At 38.1% G+C, this 13,046-nt stretch overlaps 1 protein-coding gene and 1 pseudogene across 5 annotated transcripts in view; one reads left to right on the top strand and one right to left on the bottom strand.

The window, feature by feature from the left end:
- The window catches only part of Rfc1 (replication factor C subunit 1), an 85,840-nt gene that overhangs the window by 33,398 nt on the left and 39,396 nt on the right, over positions 1–13,046 (top strand). For all 5 annotated transcript variants that reach the window (XM_087187481.1, XM_087187480.1, XM_087187478.1 and 2 more), the window contains exons 6-7: positions 7,411–7,643; positions 8,697–8,774. In XM_087187481.1, coding sequence (XP_087043607.1) covers positions 7,428–7,643; positions 8,697–8,774 — 294 coding nt within the window. In that variant the 5' untranslated portion in view covers positions 7,411–7,427. The remainder of the gene's footprint in view (positions 1–7,410; positions 7,644–8,696; positions 8,775–13,046) is intronic.
- On the bottom strand, positions 418–1,269 carry LOC106008203 (mitochondrial nicotinamide adenine dinucleotide transporter SLC25A51-like; annotated as a pseudogene).

Raw genomic sequence — 13,046 nt, 5'->3', positions numbered from 1 at the left:
TTATAAAATAGTTTTATTTTAAAAGTATAACCAACTCCATTTGATCCTAAGAGGATTCATGAAGTCTCATGTTTTTTGATAAAGAGCAGTCTCAGAAATTTTATTTCATTAGGCTGATATGCCAAGAATGTCTGATGTACCACATAAATGGTCAGAGATGGTATGTGTATTTTCTCTTCCATCCACTTAATCAATGAATGATTATTGAAGGCTTGAATGTGTGAACCTTTTTATACTTTTTAAAAAAAAGTTTCCTACTGAAACCTTTTATTTTGTTTTTGTTGATGCTCAGGGAAAATGGCCTTCCCATAATTCACTGTGGTCTGGACTCAATGACACCAACTTGTACTGGGGCCAATTTGAACTTAAGTCAAACTATATTTTTCTTAGATCTATTCACTTCACTGGTGACTTTTTTCATATGGTCTTTAACAAGAATTCATAAGTTGCATTGATTATGCCCCAAGAGATGAGGGACTGATGATAATTCAGATGGACACCCCTGAAGAGGTTTGTCAGTTTCCTGTCCCGTTCTAGCCAGATTGTTTTGAAAACCTTGGAGAAAGACCGAAACTCCCCATCAATCTGAGACTGTATGCGAGTTTTTACAACATTAACTAGAAAAAACAAGAACCCCAACATGGCACCCGATACACCTCCACAGATGAAGTCATTAACCAAATGAACACCGTGAGTTGTTGCAGTAGGCAGATGCTCCTTAATGGGACCCTGAAGGGCAAAAAAAAAGAACATTGCTGAATCCATTATGGAAAAGAATGGGCACCAAGTCTCGATAATACTCTCTAATTCCATGGCATTTCAGAGCCCTGAGGGCCTGATAAGTGTTTGTAAATTTGTTATGATGCTTGTGGTCTTGAAGCAATGTCTGAACTCTTTCCAATGGAGTGAAAATGGCTTCTGTTATTCCTTCAAGTATTGCAGCCGCACTACGGGTTTTGATTCCATAAAGCTGCTGCCAAAAGAAGACCTTCTGAACTGGAAATGTGATTGCTATATTGCTGAGAGCTGCACAGCAGCCGCACAAATAATGCTTCATTTCACCAACACTGGTAACGTGAGGTGATATGTCTTGTTTTGAAGACGTTGGGACTGGTGGCCTCTTTTCATGAGCTTCTGAGTCCATCATGTTGCTTCTGATCTCTCTTGTTCATGAAGGATTTTTTAGCCTGTGACATCAGCTGAGCCTTGCATTGTAGGGAATTACAGGTTTCTGGTAACTTTTGCAATTTCTTCCATTGCTACTGGTCTGTTAGGATCTCTTTTCTGGAGTCAATTTTTTTTTTTTTTTGGTACCGGGGATCGAACTCTGGTCCTTGAGCTTGCGCAGCAGGCGGCGAAACCCTAACCCTAACCCCGGCCCTCTGGAGTCAATTTTGATACCTGGATTTTCCATGGTTACAGGCGCTGGCCCAACGCTTAGTGCCGGCCGCCTGCAGGATAGCCTGTGAGTGAGCCTTTTTCTACTTTTAAGACCACCATGATAGTTCAGGTTTTTGACTCAAGGAAGTACTGAAAAGGAACTTCATAGAAAAAGGCTCTAAACACGCAGGTTCCCTTTATGGTTTTTGACTTGTTGCTAATTTATTTTTAATCTCTGTAATGAGATATCCTCATTAATTTGATTTTGTTGTGCTCCAGACCAAAGGAACGAAGATGATAGAATAAAGATATTTAGAGATCTGTTTGGAAAGGCCAAGCTCTGAGCAGTATGAAGTCCAGAATTAGATTTTTTCCTTCTTTGCTTGTGAACAGATTTCTACATGGACGTGCACATTACTTTCTTTCTTTCATTTGTTAGCCTTCTAAATAAATGAATGTAAGTCACTCAGAGGAGCAAAACAATCTTGTCTCCCAGGCAGTTCCTCTGCTGTGTGATGGATAATTCTAGTTTACTTGATTGTTGTTACCACATTTGAGATTATGTTGTCTATAAATAAAAATAGATGGTGTTTTTATGAGACAAATATCCTAAAGGGAAGTTTTAAGTATTCTGTTGCCCATGATTCTCAACTAGTTCTCAGAAATTTGACTTAGATCTATTTTTTATTATTTTATTATAAGTTTCCAGGGAGAAGAGAACATAGCTTGCTTTTCACTTCTGACAAGGCAGAAACAAACTTAGGGTTGGTAGGAAACAAGCAAATGTTAAAGAAGTGGAATGCTTCATCTCTACACGGTGTGTAGGATGAACTTCTTTGGGGGTTTAGATATGTTTTCCTAAATTCCTCTCTAGAAAAGTCATGCTAGTTTATACTTTCATAGTTGTGTTTGTATTATTACAAACTTAGCACTTTTCATGAATATTGACTATCATAAAACAATGTATATGGCTGTTCACAGAATCCCAAAATTATACAGGAAAAATCTTAAAGATTGTCTGGCTTGACATTTTTACAGGGAAAGACTGTGAAGTTCAGATCATTAAAATAAAAATAGTGGGCCAGGGATGTAGCTCAGTGGTGCAGAACCTGCCTGGCAAGTGAGAAGCCCTGAGTTCGATTCCTGGCACCCCCCCCCCCCATATATATAAAGTCAAAGATCGATTAGAAGTTTAGTTTTTAGTTTTCTAGGGGCCGGGGATTGAGCTCAGTGGGACTGGCACCTGCCTCGTAAGTGCAAGATCCTGAGTTCTATCCCTGGTACCAAAAAACAAAAAAAGAAGTTTATAGTTTTCCAGACTTTTGGTTCAGTGTTGTTTTCACTAGAGAATACTACTTTATTATTTATTGACTGTCTGAACATGGCTAGGTGCTATACTGGGCACTTAGCCTTATTAAAAACTTGATCTTGTTGGGCATAGTGATGCAGGCCTGTAGTCCCAGCACTGTGGAGGCTGAGGCAGGAGCATCCCAGGTTTGAGGTTAGCCTGGGCTACCTAGTGAGTCCCTGTCTCAAAAAACCAAAACTTAAAATCCAAAGCCAAAACCAAACCAAACCAAAACTCCAAACAAAATAAAGCCAACAACCCCACATCTGGCAAAGAGGCAGCAAGGAACTGATAGTCAGGTAAAGAGAATAGCTGGATGAGTGATTGGCCCTAGACTCTTGTTAACATGCATCTGAACCGAAATCTGCTAAGCGTGTCAACCCTTCCATGTGCTTTAACCTTCCAGTAATCTATGTTGAGTACTTAAAAGTGCTTTATTATTTATAGGGAAGAAGGCCTAGAAATTATGATGGTGTGAAAAGTAGATACATTTTTGTTTCTTTTTCAGAGGATAGGTCGAGGAAAATAGATGGGATTCACAGGAAGTATTTTGGCTTCATAAAATGAAGAACTTTTCTGAAAAGCACAATATTGCTATTCAGTAAAGAAAAAGGGGATCGATCATATTAACATTGTTGAATTTTGGAAGTATGTATGTAAGCCTCTTCTATGTGTTTGTTAGGAATGTGGAAGATGGGAGTCCTTGTATTATAAAGAGACAGGATGAGTTGGCTAAAGATAATATAAAGTGCTGACATGTAGTTTAATGTTTGGTAATGGCAACTATAATAGTAATTAGATAAAAAGATACTATAAAATTTGTGAAGCTAGTGGGAGAGTAAGCAGAGACGTGATAAATAACAGAAATTAGCCAAGCAGAATGGAGAGGAGGGAGAGTGAAAGCATTGTTTCTGGATCAGGGGGTCAGTTTCCTGGACGTAATCAGTTTGATGTAGAATATTGGGTGAAGGTTAGAAAGAAAGGTGTTTAATATACAGGAGAAAAAGATAGGAAGAGAACATGAAATTACCTTAGTCTTTTACTTAGAGATACAAATTGCTATGTTTTATAGTCTAAACATTTTAGAACATGAATGTAAAAGTTATATACATGTATCTACAGATAATTTATATCATTAAACATGTCATGCTACCTTTTAATATTTAATATACATCAATATTTTATATTAGTAAATGTACATGGTAATCTTATTGCTGCATAGAACTCCATTACATGGTTGAAAATATTTATAGGTATTTAGGTTTTTCTCCCATAGTATAAACACTCTTCCCTCCTCTCTATCTGTGCTGCCGTTGTTAGAGTTGAGGCTACCTTTATGAGCCTATCTTGTATTCATCCCTTATTTTTTCTTCACCTTTTCTTGTCCTCCTGTAGACTGTTTTCTGTAGTAGCTGACCTCACCCACTCAGTGAGTAGGGAAGTGGGTTGGAATGGAGTGTTACCCACTGCTCTGCCAGTCATATAAAAGTGCAGCATATTTTATCATGTACAATACAGCATACTTGAAAGTAAATGATGTTTATATATTTACCAATTTATATGTTTATTATTATTATAGAATGTACTCCTTCATCTTATTTAAAAGAAATCAGAGTGTTTACTATAAAGCAGAATGCCATGTTATAGCCCAGGTACCGTTTTTCCACGTGTCTTAGTTGTATCATTTTCTCTGGTGTTTGGCTTAATCTCGTGTCATTTTGTCCACTACGTATGCTGTGAAGCCTACATGTGTAGTAGGCTGCACTGTCTAGGTTTGTGTAAGCACACTGGTGTTTGCACAGTGATACATTTCTCAGAAAGTGTTCTTGTCATGAAGTGATGTGACAGTGTCATTCTTCTGCATCACTGGGTGTGGAACCTAGGAGTGCTCTTCCACTGAGCCACATCTCCAGCCCTTTTTATTTTTCATTTTGAGACAGGGTTGTTAAGTTGTCGAAGCTGGCCTTGAACTTACAATCCTCCTGCCTTTCAAATATGTAGCTGGAATTATAGGCATGTACCACCACATCTGGCTGTATAAAGTAATTTGTTGTGTGTTTGCTGATGCTATAGCTTAACTGAGTGTAGGGGCATAAAATAGCCGTCAGTTATAAAATACTTTTTGAGTGTCTGTAATATAATAATTCATTTTGTTAATTTTTTAGAGAAAAGTAAAGGCATTTCAGATTACATCCTCAACAGTTATTAGGACTATTGTGGGTGATTCGTGTGGCTGATTTTCTTAGTGGCATGGTGATAATGTTGCCTAGCCTTTGCAAACCTGTGTGAATCAAACACCGTTCTACATCTGGCAAAGAGGCAGCAAAGAACTGATAGTCAGTAAAGAGAATAGCTGGATGAGTGATTGGCCCTAGACTCTTGTTAACATGCATCTAAACCGAAATCTGCTAAGCGTGTCAACCCTTCCATGTGCTTTAGAAAGGCTTATGGATGAACTTTTAACTTAAGCTTGGAGGTAGATTGACTGTTTTGAAGGTAAGTAAATCAGGTATGCTTTAATTAAAATCTTTTGGTTGCAGGTTAAGGGAGAATAAATCTAGCTTAGAATAAGCAAAATGGGGAGTTTATGAGGAGGCTATTGGCCCATAAGACTAAACTTTTGGCACCTTGGTTTATACACATTAGTTTGGCAGACTGATCAAGGTTAAATAAAGCTGGCCACACTTTGATCAGGTGCCTGCTTCACATCTAGTTGATCATAGCCATGAGTGTGCAGCCATCTCCTAAGTGTACCTGGCTATTGTAGGCCCTCAAAGGGTGGGGTGAGCTGTAAGTTATGAGAGAGAGTGAACTTGTAGTGAATGGTATGAGCTTCCTCAGAGATATTTACTACACTCTTCCTTTCATAGCAGGTTACTCTTCAGTTATAATCAGGAGCCTGTGAGACTTAGGCATTGTAAAAGCTTATAGTTTCAATTTAATATACTTAGAAAGTAAAGCTAAATCCTGTTGATTTTATTCAAATGTATCATCAGTTACTTTCATTTTAGACAGCAGCCAGTTAGGAGTACAAAGTGCCGGGGCATGAGGCCCTTGGCAAATGTTGTGGTTGAGTGAGGAGGCCCTGAGACAGGAAGTAAGACCCCCTCAGATATGGGTCTATATTCCACATTCATGCAGCGAACCCTCCTATTGCCATGATGATCTCATCTTCACGGTGACTCTTAGGTTTTCTGTTTATTGGGTTTCTTTTGTTAGTGGGCCAAACTGAAAAGCCTTTTCTGTTGTGAACCATTGAATGAAGCAAAAATTTACTGAGGCTCCTTCGAGGTACATTTTTAGGGTTTCTATTTATGGAAGCCTTGTCCTGAATGTGTAGAAAGACTTAAAACCAAATGTTTATGGAATCTTTTTTTTTTTGGTACCAGTGATCGAACTCAGGTCCTTGCACCTGCGCAGCAGGTGGCAAAACCACTGAGCTAAATCCCTGGCCCCAATGTGGAATCTTTTTTTAAAAAAATTTTTTAAATTTTTAAATTTTCCCCCCCCCCATTAAGTTTATTGGTACATTTTAGGTATAAAATACATTTACAGAATGTGATTTTTTTGTTGTTGTTGTATGTTTTGATTTTTTTTTGGTACTGGGGATCGAACTTGGGACCTTGGGCTTGTGAGGCAGGCAGCGGCACCATTGAGCTAAATCCCCGGCCCTCCCAATATGGAATCTTTTAAAAAAGATAAAATGTAAAGTTATAAGTAAATGGTTAGATGCTGGTAGGTAATCCACCTTTAATGTGTACTAGAATCTAACTTGTTAACCACTTCTGTAAAACCCAGCCTAGTCAGCATATGACCTGGAACTATAGTTCCTCCTTTTTTAAAATTAATTATTTTTATTAGTACACGTTTGGAGCACATAGTGATTACATGCATTGTGGGGAGTTGGTACGTCATTAACCCATCTTCTTACAGTAGCTTCTTCAATGGTCTCCCTGCTCTCACCCTCTGCAGTGTCCTTGCAAAGGGCAGGGTTTAATGGTGGTTTGCTCACTATTCTACTTAGAATTCTCTAGTGAATTCCCTTTCTATAGAAAACCTGAAATTCTTTCTGCGACCTGGGAAGTCCTACAGGATTTGACTCCTCCCTCTTTCACCTGAACTCTTGCAAAGTAGTCCTCATTGGGCTGCAGTCACAGTGACCTGCTGGCACACTCACTTTAAGGCTGGTGGCTGCCTCCCTCCCTCCCTCCTTTCTGTCTTCCACTTCCCCTAGGGCCTCCCATGAGCTAGGTAAGCTCTGTACCACTTAGCAAAAAGGTCTTCATTACTCTTTAATTCTCTCACCGTGTTTCACCTTTTCTTCATTGCACAAATAACTTGACATTGTGTTTATTTGTGCATGTTTTCTCTTGTAGACGTAAAGTTCCATGAGGACAAAGTTTTTGTCTTTTCTTTTTTCATAGCTGTATCTTCAGTGCTTAGTATGGAATCGATGCTCAGTAAATATTTGTGTGCTCTGGGTAGTAATTGGGGAAGGCAGTGTATTACAGGTCTGGCACTAGTAAATATAGTGTTGACTGTTGAATTCAGGAGATAAGAAAGAAAATTAATACCCCAAAATTCTTACATATTTTCTTTATAAAGCTGGTAGAATTGGTTGCTTTATATAATTAGAGTTGACATTTATCCAAAAAATACTACCTGGTTGTATTCCATTTAAGATGAAGACGATGACTTTATGTGTAAGAAGACAGCCTCTAAAGCAAAAGAGAATGGAGGATCTACAAATACTTACCTTGGGACATCCAACATGAAGAAGAGTGAAGAAAACACAAAGAACAAGAATAAACCTTTATCACCAATAAAACTCACACCCACATCAGTGCTGGATTATTTTGGAACTGGCAGTGTCCAAAGATCAGATAAGAAGATGGTGGCAAGCAAAAGAAAAGAGGTAAGTGTTCTGTATACAAGCAAGAATGTTGAAGGTTGCTGGGCATGGTGCTGCATACCTGTAATTTCAGCACTCAGGAGGCTGAGCCAGAAGATGCCAAGTTCAAGCTCAGCTTGGTCTACATAATAAGACCCTGTTTCAAAAAAAAAAAAAGGTCAGAATTAATACTCATTGATATTAATGAGAGAAGTTAGGATGTTATAAACAGTTCTACATATTTTTAGTAATGAAAACAATTTTCCATTGATTATGGAAAAATGTATTGCTTTTTAGAGGAAAAGGAAATTAAAATATGATATATTTAATTTTTTAAACTTGAAAACAGGAAAAAGAAATTTTTTTTGGTAGTGGAGATTGAACTCAGGACCTTGTGCTTGCAAGGCAGGCGCAGCATCAGTGAGATAGATCCCTGACCCAGGAAAAATTATTTGAACCATAAGAAAAAGTTGTAATTCTTAGAATTTAAATTGAATTTTCAGAATGCTAGCTCATTTTACTATTGACCTCAGCCATGGAAAATTAGACAATACATTTGTTCCCAAATGAGACTATAAATGACTTTCTATAGAGCTAGAGCATACCTATGCTGTACTTTTGACCTTCCTTTGACTGGTAGTGGAGTGATCTTTTTTTAGCCATTTAGGAAGCAGAGATAAATGATAGTGAGAGTAGCCTCCTGAGTTAGATAAGCATCCCAGATGGGGTGTGTGTGTGTGCTGATTTCATTATCGCCATCATTCTCTGTCACTGGTTTGCCAGTGTTCTGGGCTGTTTCTTAAATGAAGACATTAATCTCAGGTTTTTTGTGTGTGGGAGTGTGCTTCTTTTGAACACATCAGTAGAAGTAAGAACCATCTGTCTGTGGGATCTCTGCTCAGGAAATTGGATGTGGTCAGGGAGTAGTCATGAATTTGACTTTCTGTCTGGTATGGTTTGTGGTCGTTATGGGTACACTTATTTCTCATTGGTAAATTTAATCAGCTATAGTCAAGACAAATCTTATTTTTAACTTAAGGTTTATGCTGCTCTTGCTTGATTTTCTTTCAAATATAGACTTCACAAAACACAGATGATTCCAGATTAAATGATGAAGCCATCGCCAAGCAATTACAACTTGATGAAGATGCAGAGGTATTGACATTTCACTTAGATATCACTAATAATTTGGTATTATGACTTGCTCTTTAGTTTAGCCAGGCAAACAGTCAAGATTGTTCCATTCTAACTTTGAATTGAACCTCATCATAGGTTGTGTGTAAAATAAATACATGAAAAATTAAAATTTCTACAAAGATAAATGATGAGAGTAAGGGGTAATTATTTACTAACGATTTATCTTTAGAGTTCTTTGATTGGGAGGCTCCTGTAATATATTTAAAATGACTGAATGTGCTCATAGCCCTTTTATGTTCTCTGTGAGCAACCTCACCCATTCCTGTGGCTTTATCAACTACATATATGCTGACGACCCCTAAATCTGTCTCCAGTTCAGTTTCTCTGGAGGTGTAAAACCATATATTAATTTAAAAAGTATTTATTGAGCACTTACCGAGTGCCTAGCACTGTTCTAGGTATTAAAGGTTTTGAAGTTAAAAAAAGAAAGAAAATGTAATGGAATAAAAGTAAAGGGATAGTTTTGGGGTATGTGGGATTATGAGTGTTTTATTTCTACTGGAGCAGTGAGGAAGGTCCCTCTGAGGAAGTGTGGAGGCTAAGCAGCAGAAAACGTTACTCTGGAGTGGCAGTGTAGCTGCAGTCAGCCTCTCCTCCGAGCCAGTGTGTGCCAGGCGGCCACCACCTTCTGTGCATGCTGAGCTGCGTGGGAAAGCGCAAGCGTGTCTGTCATGGGGAACACATATATTTCTTCCCATTGGCCTGCGACCCTTTTCTTGGAGTTGATGTGCACAGGTGTCCTTATTTTGAGCCGCAAGGGCCTTCTATGAGGACCAAAGTAGTGGGTCATATTGGCTCCTTTATTGTATAACTATTGACATAATGCAGATGCTCCTGTGAGACAAGTACAGGCTGACCTGAAGAAGCCTTCCTGGAATGCTTGTTTATCACCCCATTCATATTTCTCACCCTCAAGCCCTTCTGGAGAGCTCAGCCTTTCACCCTAATGGTGCAGTCTCCTCCTGGAACTTGCCTGCTGTGCTCTTGCAGCATATCAGTAAACTCTTAACTTTCCTATACTTTTTGACTGTGGGAAAAAAATTTTTTACCACCCATGGTACAGGGTTTCCACGTGGTGTGCCTTGCACAGCAGAAGTGGCCTTGTGGCAGAAATGAAGTGATAACTGAGAGCTGTGGTGCTGGTACTGAGGGAGGAAGATAAGCAGAGGGAACAATGGCAGGTGGAAGTATTGTGAGGTAGAAATGTGCTTCATGTGTTCAGGTGACCCAGATGGCTAGAGAAGAGTGATGGAGAGGGAGAATGGATGAGGTGATTTTGGAAAAATGACCAGCAGTACATTCTCTTAAGTCATGACAGGACTTTAATAATAACTAAGAGGACTTTGAATGGTAAGGATGTAGGATTTTGATCTCTTATGATAGGATGCCAGTGGAGTTTTGAATAGAGACGTGAGGAGACTTGATAGATCTTCTGTGATGCTAATGGACCATGGTGGGGCCAGAGCAAAAGCAGAGCAGTTTGTAGGACAAGTGAGAGAAGACCCTGGCTTGTAGTAGGTTGTTAATGGAAGAGGGGGTAAAAAGCGGTCGTATCCTGAATGTGCCTTACTGGCTAAATGGTGATATTATTTACTGAGGCTGGAACACAGGATGCAGAACAGGTTTGGTGTAGAGAAATCAAGAGTTCTGTTTTGGACACATTAAGTTTGAGATGTTTGATAGACTTGTAAATAGAGATGCAGAGTAGGTGGTTGAATAGAGGTGTCTGCAGCTCAGGGTAAATAGAAGTCTAAGCTGAGGATAGGAATTATGAGCATTTGAATGATATTAAAACTAATGCACCTGGATTAAACCATGGGGAGAAAATGTAAACTGAAAAGAAATAGATCTCAGGATTGAGCTCTGGGGCACTGTTAACATTTAGAGATCAGGAAGAGAGAGATGATTCATAAAGGAGACTAAGAAAAACAAAAGGAGGCTAAGAAAGGGTGGCTAGTGAAGGAGGAAGATCAGGAGAGCTTGGTGTTTTGTGGCATAAAGAAAATATTTGAAGGAGCAGTGCTCATCTGTATCCAAGGGTCCAGGCCTAGGTACCTGCAGTTTGAATCTGTCTTCTGTTTTTTAGCTTAACTGCCACTTTCTCACACACTGAGCTACTCTATTAGAACTCTCTCCTTACAGCTGCCATGATCGTTATTGTAATTGTGATTTAAGTGTCTTCTCTCTATAGGCTATAGTTGCCATCTAGCAGTGATATTTATGTCTCACAGCTATCATGGCATCTTAGTGCCTGGCCTAGAGCAGATTGAACTTGTGACTGTTCCCACTTTATTAGTTTGGCAGTTTGTAGTTTGTGTTTTCAAAATCTTTTTCTAACATATTTGATTGCCCTGAATTACATTATCTGCAGATAGCAAGGTGTCATAAATAGCTAGGTTAAACTGTGAAGTAGGGACCTGACTTTTTCTGACCTGTCCCAGATAGTGGAGGATTAACCAATTCTTTCCAAATCAGGAGTATTGCTTTGTAACATAATTCTGTTTTTTCTTTTTTTTTTGGTACCGGGGATCGAACTCAGGTCCTTCTGCTTGCGAGGCAGGCGGCGGCACCACTGAGCTAAATCCCTGGCCCCCTGTTTTCTCATTTTTATTAAATTCTTTCAGAATTTGGTTTGGGTAACTAGTCTTTTAAAGTATTAGTGATTTATGATTTCTTTCCTAATTATCCTGCTGAGTTCCCCTCCTTTCCCCTCATTTTTATATCTTTATATTTAGTAAATATGTGTCCAATATCTAATGCTCAAGTCAGTATTTTAAATGCCACATTTTAGCTATGTTAAACATTGTGTTAAAATATAAAACTCGTGATCACATGATGCCATAATCAGCAATAATGATTTCTAATGGAACTATTTCAATTTTTCTGTTTTCTAAAACATCTAAAATTCTTTTTTTTTTTGAGACAGGGTTTTGCTATGCAGCTCAGGCTGGTTTCAAACTTGTGATCTTCCTACTTCAGCCTTCCGAGTATAAAATCTATATTACATAGTTGAAATTTTGGAAACATAGCATAGAATTCAACCATAAATCCTTGCAAGGCTACTGGTGGTTTAGGATTTGCAGGACATCTCTGTGACTAAGATTTTTGAGTTGTTTTATCAATTAGATGTATAGGTCAGTTATGGTAAAGAAATGATAGGTAAAAGAGAATGTATTAATATGTCTCTGTCTTGCTTACTTACAGTTCCGCTTAGCTTGTTTTGTTGTTTTTGTTGCTAGGGATTGAACTCAAAGCCTTGTGAATGCTATTTACATGTTCTACCACTGAGCTATACTCTTGTTAGTTCATTTTATAACCAGGAAAAGGCTTGCTTACTGTGTTCTCATCAAGAATATGTCAACTTCTAAACCTTTTCTTTTGGATTAGGTGGATTTTGAGGATTTTTGCCTTTGTTTGACTAATGTAGGGAAAGTATTTTTTTCCTTAATATTTGTTATGTGAGGCCATTTAACCAGGGGACAAACCCAGTAAGTTTATAGTAGAAAATAGATTCTATTGCTGCACATTTTCTTCTGGAATGGCTCCATTCTGCTGAAATTGAAAATATTTGGAATAATAGTGAAGTAACTAGAATGTGTGTTTTATTAACGTGTTAGGAAAACTTTTGACACAATGGCTTAAACTTTCAAAAGTTAAAACAAATGCATTTGACTTAGTTGAAAATAGGAATTTGATGATAAGTGACAATGACATTTGTATATGCTTACTATGTGTACAATGAAAATATATAATTTTCTTGACTTATTAGACTTTCTTTTCTTGCACCTTCAAGGTGGTGATTTTTCTCTTAGGTTGAATTTTATTTCAGAGATCTTTCTAGAGTTTAGAATACATGTAAATAAGATCTGTAAGATTTGCAGTAGGACCATTCTGAGAAAACTGTAGACTTCAAATTTTAGAAGAACTATCACTATAAAAACATAGCTGGATTTCTCTCTCATTCTTGCAAAGTTAGAAAATATATGTTCTGAAATCTACTATTTTAGAAACAAACCTGTGATGGTTGACTATTAATAGTGTCCAGTGAAAAACTATCAGGATAATTTTTTGTTGTTGCTTTTTGGTACTGGGAATCGAACTCAGGGCCTCGAGCTTGCCAGGCAGATGTGCCGCTGAGCTACAACCCTTTACCTTGTCAGGGTAATTTTTTAGGAAATATTTTAGTTTTTCCACAAAGTCTTAATTTATGAACAACAGCAAAAAAGCATC

This window comes from Heterocephalus glaber, unplaced genomic scaffold, assembly GCF_053883595.1.
Source record: "Heterocephalus glaber isolate CG9 unplaced genomic scaffold, H.glaber_assembly_v1.0 deba00001509, whole genome shotgun sequence".
Classification (NCBI taxonomy): Eukaryota; Metazoa; Chordata; class Mammalia; order Rodentia; family Bathyergidae; genus Heterocephalus; species Heterocephalus glaber.
This window is presented reverse-complemented; position numbering and strand designations above follow the sequence as displayed.